Raw genomic sequence first — 25748 nt, forward strand, 5'->3', positions numbered from 1 at the left:
CTTCCGAGTTCACGTGGTCCTGGGATGCTTCCTCACCACCTGTAATGGCCGCAATGCCTGTAGGCATAGCTGTTACAATCTGCTTGCTAGGGGTGGCAGAGGTCTTGGGGGCAGGAGTCAGTTTGTCAGTTTGAGACTGCATACTGATTTGAACTACAGAGCTTACTTTGGGAACAATACCCAGGTACTCCACAGTGTGGTGGGAAAGGCACAGTGTAACTGACACTTTGTAAAGTGAGTACTGATTATGGCACTACTGAACACCCAAAACGCTGTCTGCACATCAACAAAAGAACTTTGGTAACATGCAGACTATAAGGTACTCTATTTAGGCACTGAACAGCAGATATGCACAAATAATATGGCAGCTTACCGAGTGTTCCCTCAGGAATGACACCTGGGGGGCACCGGTAAGCTGCCCAGCAACTCCCTCAACCAATGAGCTCGTGCCCCTCCCTTAACGAGTGACGCGAGCGCCGGGTGAAAAAAAAAGGCGGCAAATCCGCCAATCACAAGATGGCCGCCGCGATGCGCGGGAACGCACTGCGCATGCGCGGGCGGCCGAATCACCGGAATTATTGGCCGCGATCCGTCGGGTGGCTGGTTTGCTCGTTAAGAGCAACGAAGTGGAGGGGAGAACGGAGGAAGGTGGGGAGGTGAGGGGGAGCTGACAGAAAAACCGGGTTATAAACAACCCGTGCGGCAGTGCCGAGTGGGGGCTTGCCCCAGGGGAGGGGCAAGTACTCAGCACTGGATGAACGGATAAAAACACACAGTTAAAATCATAACATAACGAACATCAGAAATAAATACAAAATAAATGCAAAAATACTGCAATATATATCAAATTTTGTCAGAGTAGAAAATATGGTGGTACTTAGCTGAGGCAGCATCAAAGAAAGAGGGAGTGGCTTAGGTCACATGAGGGGACATAGTACAAGGAATGATCCCATTGGTTGAGATATCTGGAATGTTATATGGTTAACCCTAAAGGGTATTTTTGTTTTGTTATTGCTATATTAAAATACCAATATCCTTTCTTTGATGCTGAGGAATAAAAGAGAAAAGCCTAATACGAGCCTACGTGTCCTTTAATAAAATCCAGCCACCTTGTGTGTCTCCATCTCATTTGGCTCTCTGATTACATAATTGTATAGGCTGAGAAAAAATTTGTGTCCATCTAGATTCTCCTCTCGCCAGTAGCTCTGACTTCTTTCTCCCAGTCTAAATCTTCAATTTTCTCCAGATCCTCTTTCACCGATAACTAACTTCTCTAGCTTTTCATAACTCAGTCTCTTTGCTGGTTTGTTTTTTTCCTTCACCTTCTTCAATAATTTTTCCTCATAACTGCAACAGTGAATTCTCTTTCTCTACAGCATTTTCTGTTTTATACGCTCCTTTGGATTTTTCCACTTGGTGATGTGGTGTGTACACTTGAGGAGGGAGGCTGGAGGAAGATTTTGGACCCAGTAAGGAGGCTTTGGGCTACTTGTAGTCTGTATGGGGAGGCTGGGGGCCTTAACCCCTTAAAGGACCACTAAAGTGCCAGGAAAACATACTCGTTTTCAGGGCACTATAGTGCCCTGAGGGTGCCCCCACCTTCAGGGTCTCCCTCCCGCCCGGCTCTGGAAAGGGGAAAAGGGGTAAAACTTGCCTTTTTCCAGCGCTGGGCGGGGAGCTCTCTGCCTCCGATCCTCCTCCGTTCCGCCCCGTCGGCTGAATGCGCACGCGCATTTCCATGCTTTCCTATGGACGCTTGCGTGCTCTCACTGTGATTTTCACAGTGAGAATCAGGAAAGCGCCTCTAGCGGCTGTCAGTGAGACAGCCACTAGAGGCTTTGGGGGAAGGCTTAACCTATTTATAAACATAGCAGTTTCTCTGAAACTGCTATGTTTATAAAAAAAATGGGTTAACCCTAGCTGGACCTGGCACCCAGACCACTTCATTAAGCTGAAGTGGTCTGGGTGCCTAGAGTGGTCCTTTAAGGACCAAACTTCTGGAATAAAAGGGAATTGTGACATGTCACATGTCATGTGTCCTTAAGGGGTTAAAGGGTCACTCCAAGGTTCAAAGTAACAATTCTAAAAGTAAATCTGGTTATAGGTGCTCATTACAAGGGGGGGAAGAGTCAGCACTAAATAACAGGAATAATAAGCAGCAACCCAAAAAAAGGGAATCCCTCAAGACCCTTAATAAAACATGCTAAAAAGATGTGAAGGGGGTAAGGGCTGCGCTAAAAAGCTAGTAACAGTAGTCTAAAATAATAGAAACCAGACCAAATGGTCTAAATGGATTATACACCAACAAATAAACCTATATACGTGATAGGAAACAGTGAGCGATAAAACATCTCACTTAAGCAGGGGCGAACCCAGAGCATGTGGCACTCGGGCGGGTCCTGGGTTTGGCACCCCCCCCCCGTCCCGTCCCGTCCCTTCTACAAATCCCTGCACCCCCTCACATACAGTTACAGGCAGACAGTCACACATATAGTCACAGGCAGTCATACACACAGTCCGTTACAAGCAGTAAAACACAGTCACGTACACTGTTACAGGCAGACAGTCACATATACAGTCACACACACGGTTACAGCCACACACACACACATTACAGGCAACATCACACAGTTACAGACAGGCAGTCACACACACAGTTACATGCAGACAGTCTCACACAAATAAACACACACACAGTCACAGGCAGACAGTCACACACACACAGTTACAGGCAGCATCACACAGTCAGACAGGTACACACAGTCACAGGCATGCAGTCACACACAGACACACAGTTACAGACAGACAGTCACACACACACACACACACAGAGTTACAGGCAGAACGTTACACACACATACACACAGTTACAGGCAGACTGTTACACACACAAACATACTGTTACAGGCAGACCGTTACACACACACACACACAGTTACAGGCAGACAGTTACACACAGTTACAGACAGACAGTTACACACAGTTACAGACAGTCACACACACATTTACAGGCAGACAGTTACACACACATAGTTACAGACAGTCACACACACACAGTTACAGATAGACAGTTACACACACAGTTACAGACAGTCACGCACACATACACATTTACAGGCAGACAGTTACCCACACATAGTTACAGACAGTCACACACACACAGTTACAGATAGACAGTTACACACACAGTTACAGACAGTCACGCACACACACACACACAGTTACAGACAGTCACACACACACAGTTACAGACAGTCACACACACAGTTACAGACAGTCACACACACACACACACACACACAGTTACAGACAACAGTTACACACAGTTACAGGCAGACAGTCACACACATGCACACAGTTACAGGCAGTTACACACACACACACACAATTACAGGCAGACAGTTACACACACACAATTACAGGCAGTTACACACACACACACACACACACAGTTACAGGCAGACAGTTACACACACACAAACACACACACAGTTACAGGCAGACAGTTTCACACACATACACACAGATACACACACACAGTTACAGACAGTTACACACACACACATACACAGTTACAGGCAGTCAGTTACAGGCAGACAGTTACACACACATACTACACACAGTTACAGACAGATACACACACACACTCATACACAGTTACAGGCAGACAGTCTCACACACACAAACACACAGTAACACACAGTTACAGGCAGTTACACACACAATTACAGGCAGACAGGTACACACATACACAGTTACAGGCAGACAGTTACACACATACACAGTTACAGGCAGACAGTTACACACACACACATAGTTACAGACAGTTACACACATACACAGTCACAGGCAGACAGTTACACACACAGTTACAGACAGTTACACACACACACACACACACTCTCTCTCTCTCTTACTTACAGACAGTGTGGGCTGGAGGAGTGGATTCCCTGGCATGAGGTCCTTCCCTGGAGCCTGGTAGGTGGAGGGGCAGGGATTCCTTCTTGCTGCACCTCCATGTGCGGCAGTAACAGCAGCGGGGCCATGTTAAGCCCCGCCCCCGCTTTCGGATTGGCTCCGCACCCAAATGGCCACAGCTCCGCCCCCTTATTCATTCTGTGCGGCCAGTTCATCTTGCTGCTCTCTCCGTGTGAGCTGTGCGACACCCCAGCTGCCATGGGGCACAGCTCACACGTCCCCCATTAGCCCTCAGACCCGGGTTATGGCACCCCCCTACCAGGTGGCACCCTGGGCGATCCGCCCCCTCCTTAGTACGCCACTGCACTTAAGACAACAGAATAAAAATAGATCCGTCCAGATAATACAATATATTATGGGGGGTAAAAAGTCATATAAAAGTCTCACTAATATGTTGGATAAGGTAGGGGTACAGTCCTCAGGAGTTGATCCAAAAAAATACCATTTTGAAAAAGCCTTAAAGGTGAAACGCGTTAATGGTTTGAAATTGTGTATTTTAACAATAAAAGTCTTTTGGTTACCCTTTTTATAGGACCAATTTTCATTTTATTGGATTTTATATGCACTTTTTATTATTTTTCTTACTGGCACCTTTTATTCTTTTATTGTATCCTGACTCAAGAAATCCTAGGTGGGGATCATTCCACTAACGCTGTATTGATAAAGCAGTACCTTCTGCTCTACACTTGTGAGTATATTTTATATATATTTTATTACTCTATCCTTATATACTGAGAGCACTATTGCCGTTTTTTATTTTGGAGCACTGAATCTACCAGGCCGGAGTGACGGACGCACCTCTCCAGTATATCCTTTAGCAGGGATTATACCACTACATGCCCTTCACCCCAGAGCTGGTTAAAGCTCTCACATATGTGAGTGTATTACCTTCCTTATATCTATTTTACCATTGGATTTTACAATATTACGCTATCAGCTGTTTGTCGTATTCTCCCTCTTTTTGTCTCCACATATACGGATATTTTACCAATCCAGACGGATCAACTCCTGAGGACTGTACCCCTACCTTATCCAACATATTAGTAAGACTTTTATATGACTTTTTAACCTCCATAATATATTTTATTATCTGGACGGTTGAGGGGGATAGATGCGTGGGAGTGTCTTGGGAAGTGTGTGTGTGGGTGGGGTTAGGGCTATGTGAGCTAGTAGGGGGGCGGTCTTACCTCAGTGCCACTTGGGATTCGGGCCAGCAAACAGCTTCCCGCCCGCCTGCCCACCCCTTGTAGTATTAGTCACAGCGAGCCCGGGGTATGTCCTTGCCAATTAAGTTTGAGGGGTTATGTTTAAGGATGGAGTAAGTTGCATTATGTTTGCAGGTCTCAACCTCCCCTGCTTCAAAGGGTTAACATTAGGTTGCCTGAGGTGTCGTGCCCATCGAGCATGGATACGGTCGGCTGATGGCGGGCATTGGAAGGATATGATTTATGACAAGGGGGGAGGTGAGAGGAAGTGGTGATTAGGGACCACTGTATGTTTATTGGCAAGGACGGTTGGGTCACTGTATAACACTATGTGTTGTGTTATATATGTTAATTTATGATTATTTATTTTTAACAATTTGGTTACAGAAAATAAGAGTTTTAATAAATAAAGTTATGGATGTGTTATGTAGTAGTAATTTATTTATGTTATAATAAATGCTGTGGCCTGTTCATCCATACTAAGTTGTCTGTTGTTATTGGGGGGTTGAATGGGGTTAGTTATGTTTATGCTGCATCGTAATTCCCCACTACGTACATACATGTTACTGAGAAACTGTTCTATTTACATTTCCCACCCCTCCAATTGCCTTCATTCATACAACCACAAGAGACTTTAGATTAAAAAATTATTAATGTAATACATTTTAAATCCATTGTCAGCGTGGAAATTATATTGACGCTGGAACTGTGTGCATTCAATGGTTCTTGGTAAGGTGAATTGGATTCAATACTACTCGTAGAGAAGCACTGAAGTGACAGACTACAGAACTTACAATTCCCTTATCAGTTTCCAATAGTTAAAGGGACACTATAGTCACCTGAACAACTTTAGCTTAATGAAGCAGTTTTGGTGTATAGAACATGCCCCTGCAGCCTCACTGCTCAATCCTCTGCCATTTAGGAGTTAAATCCCTTTGTTTATGAACCCTAGTCACACCTCCCTGCATGTGACTTGCACAGCCTTCCATAAACACTTCCTGTAAAGAGAGCCCTATTTAGGCTTTCTTTATTGCAAGTTCTGTTTAATTAAGATTTTCTTATCCCCTGCTATGTTAATAGCTTGCTAGACCCTGCAAGAGCCTCCTGTATGTGATTAAAGTTCAATTTAGAGATTGAGATACAATTATTTAAGGTAAATTACATCTGTTTGAAAGTGAAACCAGTTTTTTTTTCATGCAGGCTCTGTCCATCATAGCCAGGGGAGGTGTGGCTAGGGCTGCATAAACAGAAACAAAGTGATTTAACTCCTAAATGACAGTGAATTGAGCAGTGAAATTGCAGGGGAATGATCTATACACTAAAACTGCTTTATTTAGCTAAAGTAATTTAGGGGACTATAGTCCAGATTAGTGCAAAATCCTGTGGTGGTTTTATACTGTTACTTATTGTATCTCGGGGTTGGGATACTACATATATTTTAGACAAAATCTACAGTTGTTATTGAAATTATTCAACCCCCATTGAAAATCAGGTTTATTGTCAAAATTTTACAAACTTTCAGTTGTTTGCAATGAACAAATGAAACAAAAGCAATTGAAACAGATCAACACAACAAATGTTTTCCCCAAATCCAACTGAAAATGCAACTTATAATGACTTCTCATAACAGGTTGAATGTATAAAATCCCCAAAACGGGCAGATAAACATAAGAAAAAAAAATTATAGTAATTGATGCAAGATGAGCTCTCTTTCTCCAAAATAAAGTAGGGGAACCAAGACTGAACCAAGACTGATGGACAAAAATACTCAATAAGACTTAATTGACAAGGTGGGGGGGATTGGGGATGTATACGGGGAGTTTAATAGAAACAAAAGATACAAAGAAACACTTAATACATTTCAGGACATGTTCATGATGACAAGAGTACCAAGGCCTGAATCACAGATGCACCAGGAAAAAAATAACACCAGGCTGGTACACGTCTGAAATGTGAAACAAAAAAAATAAAAATATAATGACTTCACAGGTCTCAAAATTATTCAACCCCTTCATGGCAAGCATGTTTAGTACTTAGTAGAGCCCCCCTTTGCTGTTTTGACTTACTGCAAATGAGAAGCAAAGTCAGACACCAGCTTTTGGCAGTGTTCCTTGGGAATTTTAGCACATTGCTCATGAGCAATGACCTCCAGTTCAGTGATATTCTTGGGTTTGCATTCTGTAAATGCCTTTTTCAAATACCACCTGAGATATTCTGTGGGGTTCAAGTCAGGTGACTGTGATGGCCACTGTAGCATTTTCCAGGACTACTTCTACAACCAAGCCTTGATGGAATTTGAGAAATGCTTGAGATTATAGTCTTACTCCTAGGATTTCCTGATACTTCAATGAATCAATCTTGCCTTCCACACGCTGCAGGTTTTTCGTGCCAGAGGAGACTAAGCAGCCCCAGAACATCACCGAGCCACCACCATGCTTAACTGTAGGCAGTGTTCTTTTCAGAATATGCGTAATTCTTCTTTCTCCAGACATACCACTGATCCATTGGCCCAAAGTTACAGTTTTGCTTCACAGAACCAAATCCCAAAACCTCTGTAGGTTATTTATATAGTTTTGAGCATATTGGAGCAGACTTTTCTTGTGCTTTTAAGTCAGTAGGGGTGTATGTCTTAGAGACCTAGCATGGAAACCTTCTGCGTTTAGTACGAGCCTTACTGTACTGACTGAAAACTGTGCCAGTACCAAGTCCTACTGCAGGTATTTTGCAGTCACTCAATGGTTTTTCACAATCTGTCTTCTCAGAAATCTTGTAGTTGCCATTGATAGCTTCCTTTTTACACCCCGTCCAGGCAGTGTAACCACTGTTCCTCCAACTTTGATCTTACAAACTCAGCTTCCAATGGTGTCTCTAGGAACATTCAGTGCCTTTGCTATCTTTTTGTAACCTGTTCCTTGTTTATGAAGAGTGATGATCTCTTAACTTTGTAGACCATTCTTTTGACTTAGACATATTTCTAGCATGCAGTCAAACGTAACACTCAACAAACCCCTAGCCAGCTCAGGTATTTCAAGTGTTCTCACTCAAGCACACCTGGTGCAACTAATGAAGCCCTTGATTAGTTGCATCAGATGTGCTTGAGACAACACCTGTTTTGCATATTTGTGCTGTTGTGAGGGATTCTATTCAGGGGGTTGAATAATTTTGAGACTGGAGAAGTCATTATAAGTTGTATTTCCAGTTGAATTTGGGGAAACCACTTAAGCATTTGTTGTGTTGTGCTAGTTCAATTGCTTTTGTTTGATTTGTTAATTGCAAACAGCTGAAAGTCTGTAAATTTTTACGCTAAATCTGATTTTCAATGGGGGTTGAATAATTTTGATTACAACCTCACATATAAAGAAGACTCTCATATCTCATTCAAAGAAGATAACTGGAAACAGCCACGCAGGCTCACCTATACAGTACAATAGGGTATTGAGTTGAAGCAAAGGACAAAGCAGGTGCAGTCTAGTAATGTATATGTGAGGATGACATGCAAGTTTTAAGAATGGCATGTAGGGAGCAAAGGTTTATTTGTGCTTTCTGTATAATCAGCCATTATTGCATATATACATTGGTTAACGGAACATTCAAGCAGAAACTGACCACTTCATATTTTCTTTCGCTGTAATGATATAATGCATGAAAATGACCAGGTTTTGCCAGGTTTAATGATATAATGCATGAAAATGACCAGGTTTTGCCAGGTTTAATGATATAATGCATGAAAATGACCAGGTTTTGCCAGGTTTACCAGGTTTTGTTGTAAATCTGTACCTTCAGCGGACACTGGTAAAAGCCTGAATTTCCCTGGCCAAGCCTGGTGTTTTCAGATGCTCTGTTCGCTCAGATATCACTGCAGGTCCCAAATATCCAGGAGAGGTTTGTGAAATATAGCAGCTCTAGTTGTTATAAAATAAAGAGTTATTATATATAGTTCTGCCTATATGGTAAGTTACAGGAAAGGGACAGAATCTAAGTATATATAAATATATATGAGTTGTTTTTTTTAATCTAATAAGTGATTAAGTGAACAACTGCCATTGTCATTGGACAAAATTCATAGTAGGATGTGATAGGTGAATAACTTAGTTGTTAGTAGTTACATTTTTATATCGCACGTACATATTATAACGGAGTCTTAGGAGATTAATTATGGGTAATTTCATGAAGGAACATACAGTTTAAAAAAAATAATGGAATTTTATTTCCAAAATGGCAGGTATTTTAACGCAAACAGAAAATCGTCCTGAAATGTGGTTTCAAGAGGTTGGGACTACTGCCCATAAATCCGGGGCCACAATGGACCTCCTGAGACAACTCTTAAGCTAGCGGATAATGAAAAAAAAATCCCAAATTAATGGTCCACCATGTTCGTCAGGCCTTTCATCTCCTGAGTACGTCCTGTGGGGATATCTGAAGAAAAACAAAACAAAAACAACCGCGTACACTTGAGCAGCTCATGAAGAATATCCCTGCATAAATTCAGGCACTAGAACCTAAAACATTAACTATTCATATGAACAATGCAATCGAAAGACCCCGAAATTGCGAGGCGGCAAATTTAACTCATTTAAAAGATGTAATCTTCTGTACTTCGTTAAACAAATCTCATTACGTTCAGTATTCATTGTATGTTATATTGAAATGGGTTCATTAATAAAATAGATTTTGGCTCCTCAGACTCTACTCTGGATTTTGGCCCACCCTGAAGAACATTTAAAAATGTGTTGCCCCGCATTATGCATCATTCATTATATAGTAGGATTCCTATTTTAATTAAAGGGCCACTTCATGTACCACAAACTAAAATAAATGCATAGGTTATGATGGGAGTCGGGTTCCTGTACATATTTACCTATAACTGCAGCAAATTGGCAGAGGGAGCTATAGTGCCAGGAATTCAGATTTGTATTCCTGGGACTATAGTATCCCTTTAAGGCCAGGGTAGCCATAGAGAAAGCATAGCTGACTTAGATAATTTTTCTGTAATGACTCTAGGAATGATATATAGGGGAGGCACAAAAGATACCACGAAAGATACCAATATATCAGAGGCGGCTCTCTAATTAGGCAGCTGGGGCCTCGCGGCCGCCTAAACCGCCTGTGGGCAGACTGTGTCAGGTCCTCGGTCAGTGACCGAGGACCTGACACCAGGAGGGGGCCCGGCGGCTTGCCCGATATGCCGCCGGGTGCGAGGCCCCTCCTGGCTGCCCGGCCAGCCACCGCAGACACCGGTCTGCAGCTCCGCAGTGAGCAAAGCTGCAGACCATGTGTCTTGCGAAAACCGGCCAATCAGAGCGTTTCTGCGGGTTACCACGGCAACGCTCTGATGGTCTCGCAAGATTACACGGTCGAGCTGCAGACCAGGAGCAGTGGCCACCGGACCACCAGGGAGCCCACTGGACCACCAGGGACCAAAGGTAGGCTCTCTCACGCCCCCCACACTCAGCCTCATCATCCTCCCCACCACCCTCAGCCTCATCACCCTCCCCACCACCCTCAGCCTCACCACCTCCCCACCACCCTCAGCCTCCCTATCAGCCTCACCACCCTCCCCACCACCCTCAGCCTACCATCATCAGCCTCCCCACCACCCTCAGCCTACCACCCTCAGCCTCCCCACCCTCCCCACCACCCTCAGCCTACCATCATCAGCCTCCCCACCACCCTCAGCCTACCACCCTCAGCCTCCCCACCCTCCCCACCACCCTCAGCCTCCCTATCAGCCTCACCAGCCTCCCCACCACCCTCAGCCTCACCACCCTCCCCACCACCCTCAGCCTCACCACCCCACCACCCTCAGCACCCCACCACCCTCAGCCTCAGCACCCCCACCACCCTCAGCCTCACCACCCTCCCCACCACCATCAGCCTCACCACCCCACCACCCTCAGCCTCACCACCCCACCACCCTCAGTCTCACCACCCACCACCCTCAGCACCCCACCACCCCACCACCATCAGCACCCCACCACCCTCAGCCTCAGCACCCCCACCACCCTCAGCCTCACCAACCCCACCACCCTCAGCCTCACCACCCTCCCCAATACCCTCAGCCTCACCACCCTCCCCACCACCCTCAGCCTTACCCCTTCACCACCCTCAGCCTCACCACCCCACCACCCTCAGCACCCCACCACCCTCAGCCTCAGCACCCCCACCACCCTCAGCCTCCCCACCCTCCCCACCACCTTCAGCCTGCCCACCCTCCCCTCCACCCTCAGCCTCACCACCCCACCACCCTCAGCCTCAGCACCCCCAATACCCTTAGCCTCACCACCCTCCCCACCACCCTCACCCTCACCCCCTCACCACCATCAGCCTCACCACCCCACCAGCCTCACCACCCCACCAGCCTCAGCACCCCCCACCACCCTGAGCCTCACCACCCCCCACCACCCTCAGCCTCACCACCCCCCATTACCCTCAGCCTCATCACCCCCCATGACACTCAGCCTCATCACCCCCCACGACCCTCAGCATTACCCCCCTCACCACCCTCAGCATCAACCCCCCTCAGCACCTCAGCATTAACCCCCCTCACCACCCTCAGCAACACCCTCAGCATCACCCCCCCACCTTCTCACCATCATTACCCCCCTTTCCCTCTAACCATCCCCCCCCCTCACACCATCACCCGCCATTCCCTCTCACCATCATCCCCCATACACAAAACACACTTCAAGCAGCTACCCCATACACATACGGTCTCAGACAAAAACGCAAACATGCTCACAGAGACATACATTCTCACACACAAGGATACTCTCTGTCAGACACACTCTCAGGCACATACACAGGTAAACTGTGCATCAATGTGTATATGTGACACTTTTTTTGTTAGTGGGGCCTCATGCAGGGGCGGACTGACCGGTCGGGCACTTCGGACATGGTCCGAGGGCCCGGCCGGGAGGGGGGCCCGCCATCAGGGGGCCCGGCCGCCCCTTTAAATGCTGCAGCCGCCTGAGCGCTCTCTTAAGAGCCTCAGGCGGCTGCAGCTTCTCACCTCCCCTCCCCTGTAGCGTGGCCGAGCTGCACTCCGGTCCGCGGTGCCCGGCTGGAGTGATAGGAAGGTGCACACTGAGTGTGCACCTTCCTGTCAGTCAGGCAGGGTACAGGAAACAGAATCTCCTGTTCCGCGCGGAACAGGAGTTTCTGTTTCCTGTACCCGGCCGGACTGACAGGAAGGTGCACACTGTGCACCTTCCTATCACTCTGGCCGGGCACCGCGGACCGGAGTGCAGCTCGGCCATGCTACAGGGAGGGGGTAAGAACAAAGGGGGAGGGGGGGTGGTAAGAACTAAGAGGGAGGGAGGGGGGTAAGAACAAAGAGGGAGGGGGGATAAGAACAAAGAGGGAGGGGGGGTAAGAACAAAGAGAGAGGGAGGGAGGGGGGTAAGAACAAAGAGGGAGGGAGGGGGGGTAAGAACAAAGAGAGGGGGTAAGAACAAAGAGAGGGGGGTAAGAACAAAGAGAGGGGGTAAGAACAAAGAGAGGGGGTAAGAACAAAGAGGGATGGGGTAAGAACAAAGAGGGATGGGGTAAGAACAAAGAGGGGAGGGGGCAAGAAAAGAGAGGGCTGGGGGGTAAGAAGAGGGAGGGGGTAAGAAGACGGAGGGGGGTAAGAAGAGGGGGGGTAAGAAGAGGGAGGGGGGTAAGAAGAAAGAGGGTGGGGTAAGAAGAAAGAGGGGGGTAAGAAGAAAGAGGGGGGTAAGAAGAAAGAGGGAGGGGTAAGAAGAAAGAGGGAGGGGGGTAAGAAGAGAAAGGGAGGGGGTAAGAAGAGAAAGGGAGGGGGGTAAGAAGAGAGAGGGGGGGTAAGAAGAGAGGGGGGTATGAAGAGAGGGAGGAGGGTAAGAAGAGAGAGGGAAGGGGGGTAAGAAGAGAGGAGGGGGAGTAAGAAGAGAGGAGGTGGTAAGAAGAGGGGGAGGGGGGAGTAAGAAGGGAGGGGGGGTAAAAAGAGGAAGGGGAGTAATAAGAGGGGGAGGGAGGAGTAAGAAGAGGGGGGAGGGGGGAGTGAGAAGAGGGGGAGGGGGGATAAGAAGAGGGGGAAGGGGGGGAGTAAGAAGAGGGGGTAGGGGGTAAGAAGAGGGGGAGGGGAGTAAGAAGAGGGAGGAGTAAGAAGAGGTGGGAGTAAGAAGGGGGGAGGGGGGAGTAAGAAGAGGGGGAGAGTAAGAAGGGGGGTAAGAATAGAGTGAGGGGGGAGTAAGAAGAGGGGTATGAAGAGGGGGAGGGGGGAGTAAGAGGAGGGCAATTGCCCCCTCCCCTGTCCGCAGGCACCGTGCGGGCAGGGGAGGGAGGAAGAGAGGACCCGGGAGCTCAGCCTTCAGCTCCTCTGGGCCCTTCTTGCGCGAGCACAGATCGTTGCCGCGGTTACCATGGCAACGTTATGGCTCTTGCGAGAGTAAACTCTAGCCCTGGAGCTACGGGCTAGAGTTCACTCTCAACACTGTGACCACCAGGGATTCCTGGTAGTCGCAGTGGTGAGAGTGAACTCTAGCCCCATAAACACACTGCCCCCACACACCATACACATTCACACACTGCCCCCATACACCCACACACACCATACACATTTACACACATTGCCTCACACACACACACATACACACATACACTGCCCACCCATACACACACAGCCCCCCATACTAACATTGCCACACACATACACAGCCCACTCATACACACATTGCCCCACACACCCTACACATTCACACACTACACCCCCTCACACACACTGAACCTTTCACACACACTGCACCCCTCACACATTGCACCACTGCTCCTATACCCTACTACAGCCTCATATCCCAGCAGACCCCAGGTAAGTTGTCAAACTGTTCTTAAACCATTTGACTACTTACTCTGAAAGGGGGGCCCGGCCCTCCTGGCACCATAACGACTACACAGAGCAGTAGTGGTTATTGTGCATGGATTATTTCTTTAAATAATCTACAAGTGCCCTAGTAGCCAGCAAGCCAGCCAGCCCACAGGCCGGCCAGCCAGCCAGCCAGCCCAGAGGCCACCAGTTAGGCTTACAGCCAGCAAGCCCACAGCCTGCCAACCACAGCCAGCAAGCCACAGCCTGCCAACCACAGCCAGCAAGCCACAGCCTGCCAGCCAGCAAGCCACAGCCAGCAAGCCAACAACCTGCCAGCCGCAGCCAGCAAGCCCACAGCCTGCCGGCAGTAGCCAGCAAGCCCACAGCCTGCCAGCAAGCCCACAGCCTGCCAGCTGCAGCCAGTAAGCCCACAGCCTTCCAGCAAGCCCACAGACTGCCACCCAGCAACAGTAATTAAGGTAAGAGGAGCCAACTTGGCCTAGGTATCAGCGAGCTATGTTGTGTTGCTATATTGTGAATAGGAACCAGAGTGCTGGAGAGACCCCCCTCCAGGCCCAATTAGACTCCATTGTAGTCTCTAATGGGACCTGGAGGAAATTCTTTCTAACACACTCTCTAAAGGACACTGAGATAGCCTCTGCTAGAATGCTCTCCCCCTCCATGGCCCATTAGCCCTCAATTGTAGTCTATACTGGGGCCTGGAGGCGACTGTTTCCAGCAGGGACACTGAGATGGCCTCTGTTAGAAAGACCCCCCTTCAAAGCCTATTAGACTCCATTGTAGTCTCTAATAGGGCCTGGAGGGGATTCTTTCTAACACACTCTCTAAAGGACACTGAGATAGCCTCTGCTAGAAAGACCCCCCCTCCATGGTCCATTAGCCCTGAATTGTAGTCTCTACTGGGGCTTTGAAGGGATTATTGCACTTTTGTTCCTTGTGTCTAAAGATTGTGTAGGGTGTGGCTGGAGGCGGTGCATGGAGGCGGGACATGGGTGGCGCTTGCTGCGGAGTATGGGTGGGGCCTTTAAGGGGGCCCTTGATTTATTTTGCCCGGGGGCCCTGAGGGATCTCAGTCCGCCCCTGGCCTTATGTTTGAGTTTCGCCTAAGGCCTCATACAGTCTAGAGCCGCCTCTGAAATATATATATAAATATATAAATTTATTTTAAAAAGTGCCATACCTATAGTTTACAAATCAGAGTAAAAACGTGATGAATGGAGTCTTTCAGAGCACTGGTGTTTGCTTTAGTTGCAAAACAAATTTAGGAATTGTGCGCTGTTCCAACAGACAAAAATCTCGGCATTTCAAATAGAGGAATTTGAACTATGGCAGGAGAAGCTTCACTTCTTCCGCTGTTTGGATTTCCTTTTAGTGTAACGCCAAAGTTTGTAGCCGTTGCACCAGTATAACCAAATTGTCCAATGGATTTGTTATGTACTATAACAACCAGGATTTTGTTGTGCACCAAATACACAGTTTCCTGCATCTACATTCATTCAAACACTGCCTAGTACAAAATACAGATTACGGAACAACGCACATCCACACATAAAAAAAAAAAATTAAAAAAAATAAGATACGGTTTAAAATCCCCATATTGTGTTAAGACCACCACTACGTCACAGTACCCAATATCAATGGGTCCTACTCTAATTTTAACATGAGAAATTAACATATTTACTGCAATACTCACCACTTAACCACTTCCACTTACACACACAGAGTGCTAAATACACACATACACACATACACACTTTGCTAAATACACACACACACTGATAAATACACAAACACATTCTACTAAACACATACGCACACTCCTAAATGCACACACACACACTGTTAAATACATACACACAGAGCACGCAGCCCTCCGGCATTCCTCCGGCATTCCTCACATACAGGGGGGCATTGAAAGCAGGACATTGCAATAAGAGTGATACCTGCTCTCAGGAATCTGAGGTCCTGCTGCCATGCTTTCATTCCATCTTTTATGTGTCCTGTTGCACAGGGCAGGGGGTGGCAGCAAGTGGATGCTGCACCTTTGCACCACCCTGCTCTCCTGAAGGCTCGCTGTTCAGTCCTGGCATGTGCCTGTATGGCAGTTCAGCAATGTAACCGTGGAGGCAGTCCTGGACTCACGATGTTGTGGGTGCCCCCTCTCAAAGAGCGCCCTCAGACTACAGCCTTGTGTTTAGAGGAGAGTATGACAGGGCGAGGGGAGGTGTGAGTGACAGGATTAAGGGGGGTTAATGGGACAGGGTTAGTGTGACATGGTTGGAGGTGGAAGTGGGACAGGATTAAGGGTAGTTAGTGTGACAGAGTTGTGAGCAGGGCCGGACTGGCCCACCGGGATACCGGGAAATTTCCCGGTGAGCCGTCGGCACCTGGGGCTGGGCAGACACCTGGGTCTGCTGGCGGACGCTGGGGGAGGTTTTCTGGCGGCCGCTAGGGGGAGCTGTGCTGTCTCTGCTCCCCAGCGCGCAGCTTAATGAGACCAGGACCGGGGCCGGAATATGACGTCATATTCCGGCCCCGATCTCATTCTCATTCATCTCATTCAGTGGCCGCCAGAAGACCTCCCCCAGCGGCCGCCAGCACGGGTGCCCCAGCAGCCTCCAGCACAGACAGCCGTCTGCACTGCACGACCCCCTGGCAGGTAGGAGTAATGTGTGTCAGTGTGAGTTTGTCTGTCTGTTATGGTGTGTGTGTGTGTGTCTGTCTGTGTCATGGTGTCGGTCTGTATGGTGTCTGTCTATATGTTGTGTGTGTCTGTGTCATGGTGTCTGTCTGTATGGTGTGTGTGTGTGTCTGTGTCATGGTGTCTGTCTGTATGGTGTGTGTGTGTCTGTGTCATGGTGTCTGTCTGTATGGTGTGTGTGTGTCTGTCTGTGTCATGGTGTCTGTCTGTATGGTGTTTGTGTCTGTCTGTGTCATGGTGTCTGTCTGTATGGTGTGTGTGTGTGTGTGTGTCTGTCTGTCTGTCTGTGCCATGGTGTCTGTCTGTCATGGTGTGTGTGTGTCTGTCTGTGTCATGGTGTGTCTGTCCGTCATGGTATGTGTGTCTGTGTCATGGTGTGTGTGTCTGTCTGTCATGGTGTGTGTGTCTGTCAGGGGGTGTGTATGTGTCATGGGGTGTGTGTCTGTGTCATGGGGTGTGTGTCGGTCTGTCATGGGGTGTGTGTCTGTCTGTGTCATGGTATATGTGTGTCTGTCTGTCTATGTCATAGTGTGTGTCTGTCTGTCTGTCTGTCTGTCTGTGCCATGGTGTCTGTCTGTGTCTGTCTGTCATGGTGTGTGTGTGTGTCTGTCTGTGTCATGGTGTGTGTGTGTGTCTGTGTCATGGTGTGTCTGTCCGTCATGGTGTGTGTGTCTGTCCGTCATGGGGTGTGTATCTGTCGTGGTATATGTGTGTTTCTGTGTCTGTCATGGTGTATATGTGTGTTTTTGCTCACCTTTTATTCCCCCACGCAGCGTGCTGGTCTCCCCTCGACTGGCCCTGCCTCTATGGCTGAGATAATCAAGCTTGATGATCTCAGCCAATCCAATGCTTTGCCATTGGATTGGCTGCAAAATGTTACACCAATCAGCATCTCCTCATAGAGATGCATTGAATCAATGTATCTCTATGGGGAACGTTCAGCACCTACAGAGTGTGGAGGCCCTGAATGTAGGTGCACTGACACAGGAAGCACCTCTAGTGACCGTCTGAGTGACTGTCACTAGTGGTGTCACTTTGAAGCAATGTAAACACTGCCTTTTCTCTGAAAAGTCAGTGTTTACGTTGAAAAGCCTGTAGGGACATGCTATAGACACCAGTACCACTACATTAAGCTGTGTGTGTGCGTCTGCTAGTTAGTGAGCTTGCTTGCATGTGTGTGCCTGCTAGTGAGTGAGCTTGTGTTTTTATGTCAATGTCAATGTATATCAGAGAGATTGTTTGTCTATGAGGCTGTGCATCAATGAGCTTGTGTGTGTCATTGAGATGTCTGTGAGATTGTCTGTGTCTGCATGTGAGTATGCTTACTGTATAATTAAACGTTTTTACTCTGAAAGGACCAATATTTTATATTAAAAAAAGCAATATATATATATATATATATATATATATATATATATATATATATATATTACTCAATCATCTGTCATGGCAAGACATAGCCTTACATATTACACGCGACAATATATGGCGCAGTGACTTATGGGGCTGGCATAAAAATTTTTTCCAGGGCTGCTTTGTATCCCCAGTCCGGCCCTGGTTGTGAGTGTGGCACGTTGGAGAATAGGATTGGAAGTGTTAATGTGATAGGGTGATTGTGGCAGTGTGAAGGGGGTGAGTGTGACAATGAGTGAGAAGGTGATTGTGCCAATGACAATGTGAGGGAAGTTGAGTGTGACAGGATTAGGTGGGATTAATGTGATAGGGTGAGTGTGGCAGAGCGAAGGCAGGTGAGTTTAGTATGGTTGGATGGGGTGAGAGTGACAGGATTAAGAGGGGTTAATATGTGTGTAGCTGGGTGAAGAGGGGAAGACAGTGTGTGGGGGGTGACAGTGTGTGTAAGGGCTGAAATCGTGAGACAAATGGTCTGCAGCTCTGCACCTGGCAGAGCTGCAGACCAAAGCGTACTGTGTCGTCCCCCCCCCCCCCCCCCCCCAGGTAGATTGAGCAGAGGAGTCCCGCAACAAGCAGCACACAATGCAAGCTGCCGGACCCCTCTAGGTGTCACCGACCAAGGGCCCAATAGGTCAGTACAACCTTTGAATTGGGGGTGCACATGGGGGCACGGCCTGATGTAACGACGCAATTAGAAGTTCACTTTGAATTCTTACTTTAGGAAATAAGCCTGTAATTGAGCGGGGGCACACACTGTGTCTATGAGCATATTCAACAATCAACTACTTATCTCATCTAATGAATGTAACTGCCATTGGGGACTGAATTATATCCCATATAGTGCTGGTGGACAGGGTTTATGGAATATATTCAGACTACACAGAACTTCTGATTGGCTGAGCCACCTCCCGGTCTGTGCACACCTCACAGCTGCTTGCTGGAGATTTGCAGCATCTGCAGGATTTTTAACCCCTTAATGACACATGACATGTGTGACATGTCATGATTCCCTTTTATTCCAGAAGTTTGGTCCTTAAGGGGTTAAAGCTATATTTATGTTGTTGTGTTTGTTTATGTTGTCTATTATTTATTTATTTGCATTTCCAAGATTTGATTTCCTATCTCCAGGAATGTGCTTCTGCTTACAACTTCATGTGCAGCTAACATATATTTCTCTTTCTAAGAGATATGTATCCAAGAACTCATAAAGGCTGCGGACACCCTGGGAATGACCCTGTACTGTACAGTGATTATTGTTAAAGTGTAACTTCAGCTATCACTGAAATGGTTTAGTACACACACACATGCAGTCACTCAGTCAATGCTCGTGTTTCTCTTACACAACCCTTGCATTATATAACATGTCTGTTTTTTTCTGTGTCCTCATTGGCTCATAGTGCAGTGTAACAAAACTAGGTCAGCCTGCCATCTCCCAGCAGGGATCCTGCCCCCTCCTATACTATGGGCTGGTAACACAGTTACAGTCAGCTATCAGTCTCAGGATCTGTGTACACTCTGCTCACTCACTGGCAACAATGTCCAAAGAAGACAGCGTCAAAGGATACTTGGATATCCCAGAAATGCTCAAATCACTCCTGGACTACCCCCTACCTCGGCAAGGGACAGGTAAACCCCAATCAATGCATGCGGTTTTTCTTCTATTGGGTTCTGAACAGTAATTGGGTATCATGCTTAGGTGTGAACATTATAAACAGTTTGGCCATGCAGACCCGCTGGTTTGTGCTGATTGACTACACATGAAAAGTGCTGTCTGTTATATTTATATGCAACAGGAGGAACATTAGTTAACTGATCAAGGCAGTTTATTTTGTGAAATCCATCATTAATTTTATAACTAATTGTAGTGGATTAAAAAAACAGATTGCAAAACGTAGGCTAATATCGCCAGACTGTGACTATAGCAGAGTTGGAAAATGTGACTAAATTAGACATTTTAGAACTTTGTGTTTAGTGAATTAACCCCATAGTTATTCTTCAGTCTGCAGACCCTAGCAGGGCAGTCCATAGTGTCTGCAGTACTAAAGGATCACTACCTTTTTGCTCCTTGTTTGCCCTCTCCTAAAGGGCAGTCCACCTTATTTGATTGCAAATTCCTGTCCTAATGTGTTTTACACCCACCTCCTATAGAATGTAAGCTCGATCGAGCAGGGTCCTCTTCAACCTATTGTTCCTGTAAGTTTATTTGTAATTGTCCTATCTATAGTTAAATCCCTTCTCATAATATTGTAAAGCGCTACGGAATCTGTTGGCGCTATATAAATTGCTATAATAATAATAATAATAATAATCTGCATTGCTGGGAACTCTAACCACCATTATTCTCAGCCAGATAACTACATTCTGCTACACCAGGACCACATCCACAGTGTCTGAATTGCAAAAGGTTCACTGTTTTTGCATGCCTCATGTTTGCACTAGGCTTTATAATGTCTTACTTATCAGACTAGGAGTGATGGCAGTCTCAGTCCATGTTATTTTTTTAATTTATTTTTTTATTTTATTTTTTTTAAATTCTTTATTTTATTGAGGCATATGTTTTGTATGGTACAGAATGAAGAAGGGGAATGCACAAGAGTTGCACAATATGGGGATATCACATCATGGTCCAGCATTTCCTGAAAATAGCCTCATTTTATAGTATTTATGTGTCAGCATACATCTACATATTAAACAGGCTAAACATTGGCATTAACAGTAGCGCATTTTTAGTTAGTGCTTACAACTTTAACAAATTTAGGCTTATAAACTGAATGTTGCGCGATTAAGATATTTAATGCTATACTCTCTGTGTGGTCAATAAAACAAGATAGAGGATCGCCTGTACGCTAGGTCTAGTTAGGACATTTTTAGATAAACCAAAGAGTTGAACGAGTTTGTCACCCTGGTTGATCGGGGTTTCCCAGGTCGCCTCAGTGGGAAGACGTCGGCATCCTGGCAGGCTCAAGGTTTTTCAGATAGGGGCAGTCTTGTTTTTACCCAATGCCTGCTCTGCTGTGTCTTGTTAGCAGGGGGCAAGTGTCCTTCCGAGCAGGCATCAGAGCAAGATGTGTCCATGCTTTATTTTGTGGATCCCGCTGGAATTTCCAGTGTTGCCGCTGTATTTTATTGTGCTTGCCTCCCCTTATCCTCCGCTGGCTGGGGTCTGCCTTGATCGGGAGCCGGGTGTATTCCTCGGAGTCCTGCCGCTTACCAGTCCGCCCCGGTGCAGGCCGGGTTGTAGGTGGTTGCCGGATCGGTCTTCCAGCAGAGGTGTCTTGCTTGGTTGCTTTCACTTCAGGCGAGTATGTTTGTTTCTTTGTGTGGCGGCCGCTCAGTGCAGCCGTTGTATCCCGCTCTCTTGAATCGCCTGTGTAGCTTAACTTTGCTCTGCGTGGCTGCGAGGTTTGGAGCTGGTTTCGCCATCTATCCATGCAGCATGACCGGGAGGTTTGAGCCGCCTTGTTGGCTGTGAGCGGGAGATGGGAGCAGATCTTCCCTTTGCCATCTGCACACATGGCACCCGCCATTTTAGGTGTGGCGGTCGGGCTCCCTGGCCTCAGTTGCAGTGTCGCGGTCAGGGCCACAGGGTGAGGACCGGGATCACCCCCTCGGTCCAGAGGGGGGGGGGGAACGGAGCCGGATCCGCGCCGATCTGTACCCGTGGCTGGGTTCCGTGGCGCAGGATAGTGGGGCAGCGTCCGTCTGTCCCACTCAACGCAGGAGAAGGCCCTGGTAGAGGCGACATGATTTTCTCCCCCCGGGGGACTGAAGCTCGGTGAGCCAGCCTTTCCCCCCCGGGTCCAGCAGTCTCTCAGTTCTGGGTATCTGCTCTGGCGGTCTGATTTTAGGCGGTGAGACATGGTTTTAGAGAGTAAATTTAAGTGAATTGCCGGAGCTGCTCAGGCTTGCGACCGTCCAGCTCAGCGGTCCGGCCCTGCCCCCCAGTCCATGTTATTTTTTATGTGCTAAATATTCTATTTGTACAAACAGGGGTTAGAAGGCAGCTATGAAAGTTTGCATTCCAGCTATATACTACTGCAGTCCATATTATCTAACACCAAGAACAAACTTGAACCATAGCTGTACACCACTAAGTGGATAGAAAAAAGTAAAATACAAAACTTTTAAAATAACTGCAGTAGTAAAAATATTCGTCTGGGTCTTCTAAGCAAACACCTATACAATCTACAAAAGGAACTGCAATAGAATAATATTGTATGATACCATAAAAATGGAGTGAGAATATATTGCACTCACAAAATTTAAATTTATAGTAGGCACATCAAAGGAACCTTCTTTCTTCCAAATCAAATCATGTGGGAAAAGAAGCGAGACATCCACATAGTGTAGCAGTAAAACAATACACACTATTTTATTAACATGTCTGTAAGTCCACCTATTGTACAGCGCTACAGAATTTGTTGGCGCTTTCTAAAAAAAAAAATTAATAAAAAAAACGCTGTGGACTTGCTGACAGGTCTCCGCCATTTCCTGCTCCATTGCAGAAATCAGTGGGCAGAGATTTACTGCAAACTAAAGCCCTTAAAAGTTAAGTATTTTTCTGCGTTATCAATATGTTGCGTTACAAAGTCTGTGTGCTCCATAACAAGGGTAAACAAACTGTTCATGTTTTGTGTATACCATACATACATCGTTGGAATGCTGAGCTGAGAGTGCAACCAAAAGCATTTGCTGCACCCTTAAGTTCTGTGAAATACGATAATAATGAACCTGTTTCGCAGATGCACTTACTGACCTCTTCGCTACAAGGAGGCCTTTATTGTTCTGTAAGTTAAAGGTTTTTACTTGCTATGGGGCTTTAGGTCTTATTTGTCTTTCACTACATGGGGTATTATTCTGGAGACCTATTTAATGTTTATTGAATAGCATTTATACCTAATGTTCAAACCTCCATGAGACTTAAAGGGACGATCCAACCACCTGAAAAACTTGCGTTCCCGTTAAAGCTTAAGGTAAAATAACTTACCTTGCTTAGTGTGCATTCTGTAATTGTGCCTATTTTCAGAAAAATCTTTGGAATTGGGTACAACCATTGGCTTCTGCTTCCAGCAACAACAAAAAAGCAGTCTGCTGAAGGCAGGTGTTACCATGCTTGGTAGAACCATGAATGCTTGCACTTGCAACCACAGTGAGGGTTCCCTGCAGTATTGTCCATTCTACAAGGCATTCATTAGGAAAGTGTTAAGAATGCCACTGCGTGAATGTGACCACTACATGCACATTCATATGGTGCCATATTAGTTGCGTGCATGCTCCTGGCGATACAGGCTTGCATGCTTAGTGCTGCTCCAATATATTTGGCTGAGAAACACTCCAGGCTGAAGTACTCATACGGACTACATTGGAATCTCAACACAACATTCTGTTACGCGGAGTCTCAATGTCATGTGGTTCTGCAGTATGTAGCAATTTTATTTATCACGTAAGATGGAACTTATGCATAAAATTAGAGCTGCGGGACTGTGGTTGCACTGCTGACTACTGCATCCACATTTTTTTTTTGAGTCAAGCCATAAGGTAGAATTGTTTGTTTGCACCTTTTTCGTCGTTCGTGTTTAGACAAGAAGTAGACTATTATTAGAGGAAGGGATTTATTTGAGCAGGCAGAAGGAGAGTTATATTTTCCTACTCACTCAGAAGTCAGGTACACAAGGAACTTACTATAGGGATACTTTTATTTGTTCTCTTGCATATGGATGCAGTAATAGGTAACTGTAAGCAGGGTATCCTTACACCATAACCTAAGCAAGCAGCATATGGTATTATAGTCCTTGAAGTGTCATTTGGGAAAAAAAATAAAATGTCAACCCTATGTTTGGAATGCAGTTTATAAACACAATGTCTGGGTGTAGCAGCTTATTCAGCTCAGTGGTACATCATGATAAGTTGTGGGGCAAGTTTCTAGGTAATCTACTTCCATCTAATTAAACTAATTTAAAAAATAATTAAGTCTGTTCCAGGTGTGATATTGAAGAACAGGGAGGGTACAGTGCGGGGGTGGAAATTGCTTTGGAATCAGTGCCAGTTGCCTAATGAAACGCTTAAGGCACTAAATGTACAAAAATGCATCAGGTAAAAGGTCACGCAAATAATTATCCTGACTTTGCCAACTTTTAGCATTTAGGTTAAACTAGGTCAGTTATATTACCAGGAATTATTGTTTAGGTGCCTCCTGCCTAGAGTCCCTTTTTACATAATACAGATTGTCTTTACTCTGGAGTTCCTTTTTAAAGGGACACTTTAGGCACCCAGACCATTTCAGCTAATTGAAGAGGTCTCAGTTCATTGTCTCTATTGCACTTAGTTCCAAAGAAACCACGTTTACATTGCAGCACTAAATCTGCAATATACTAAATCTGCAGCACTAAATATGCCTCCAGTGGCTGTCTCCCAGACAGCCACTAGTGGGCTTCCTGAATTTAAACGGACCTTTGGTCTGGTACCTGACGCTCAGCATGAGGACACCCGTCAGATTCCCCCCCCCTCCCCATATAGGGAGGTCTAATGCACGTGCATTATGCGCCTACTCGTCGCAGGATGTTGGATGGGGTGGAGCATGGACAAGGTAAGTAAATAAAGAGTTTTTAACTCTTTATTTACCAGGGAGAAGGGGCGCGAGGGAGGGGAGATGCTGGGGTTGCGAATGTGCCAGGAATACAGCTTTGTATGCCTGGCATTATAGTATCCGTTTAAGCAAAAAAAGAACAAATCTGGAGATTGTGGAAAAAAATACTATTGGGCGGGGCCTGACCACTGAGAGCAGAGGAAGCAAACTTGTATAGCTCCTGCTCTGCAACACTAATTAAGTGAAATTCGGCCATCAAACCGGTACCTAAACGGCCCAAAAAGGACACCGAGTGGAAGGTGACAACCAGGAGCACGCAACGATGCCACACAAGCGACAACTTCGGCATAATACACCTGCCCTTCCCATGAGGCCTACACACGTGGTCGGCGTGAGGGAGACGGCCGCTCCCCGGCTGACATCTACGGCTGAGAAGCGGAGACCAGCCCCTCGTTCCCCCCCCCCATGGAGCGGTGGGGGTTATCCCGGTCCACCCTCGGGAGACCCTGGTACAACCCGGCAAGAATGGCAACACAGGGGCCTGCAACAAGCGACGGCAATGCACCCAAAATGGCGGAGGCAGCATGCTCATCCAGCACTCACAGAGAGCAGCCAGAAGTCGAGCACAGACTGGACAAGGCCTTCCAAAACTTCTGGGACAAACTGGAGGCTCTTATGTTCCCGGCGAACCCAGCGACTGTACCTGAAACCCGGCCACACGCTCACCCAAGCAGGGTCACACAGAAGAAGGCACAGACACCTCAAACACTGAGCCGCCCAAAAGGCCGAAAGCAGCGGGGCAATCCAAGGCAGCAGGGGACCGGAGATCAGTTGGGCGGCAACAGGAGCATACCGACGGCCCATGGGAACCAGCGGGTAAAAGTGCGGACGCACATCGGCCCGCTCTCACGCCAGCCTGATAACGAAGGCCCAACACCAAGAGGCCAGACCCACACGAGACTATGGCAAATACGTACCTGCAGCCTCCCATTGCAGGGCATCGGTTAAACAACCCACAAGGAC

General features: G+C 46.8%; 1 protein-coding gene across 2 annotated transcripts in view; it reads left to right on the forward strand.

The window, feature by feature from the left end:
- Window positions 1-19564: 19564 nt before the first annotated feature.
- TEF (TEF transcription factor, PAR bZIP family member) overlaps window positions 19565-25748 on the forward strand; it is a 29841-nt gene continuing 23657 nt past the window's right edge. Inside the window, exon 1 of one of the 2 annotated variants that reach the window (XM_063426413.1) lies at window positions 19565-19765. In XM_063426413.1, the coding sequence (XP_063282483.1) occupies window positions 19675-19765 (91 nt within the window). In that variant the 5' untranslated portion in view covers window positions 19565-19674. The remainder of the gene's footprint in view (window positions 19766-25748) is intronic. The other variant, XM_063426411.1, reaches the window with a different exon arrangement.

The sequence above is a fragment of the Pelobates fuscus genome, chromosome 7, assembly GCF_036172605.1.
Source record: "Pelobates fuscus isolate aPelFus1 chromosome 7, aPelFus1.pri, whole genome shotgun sequence".
In the NCBI taxonomy this organism is placed as follows: domain Eukaryota; kingdom Metazoa; phylum Chordata; class Amphibia; order Anura; family Pelobatidae; genus Pelobates; species Pelobates fuscus.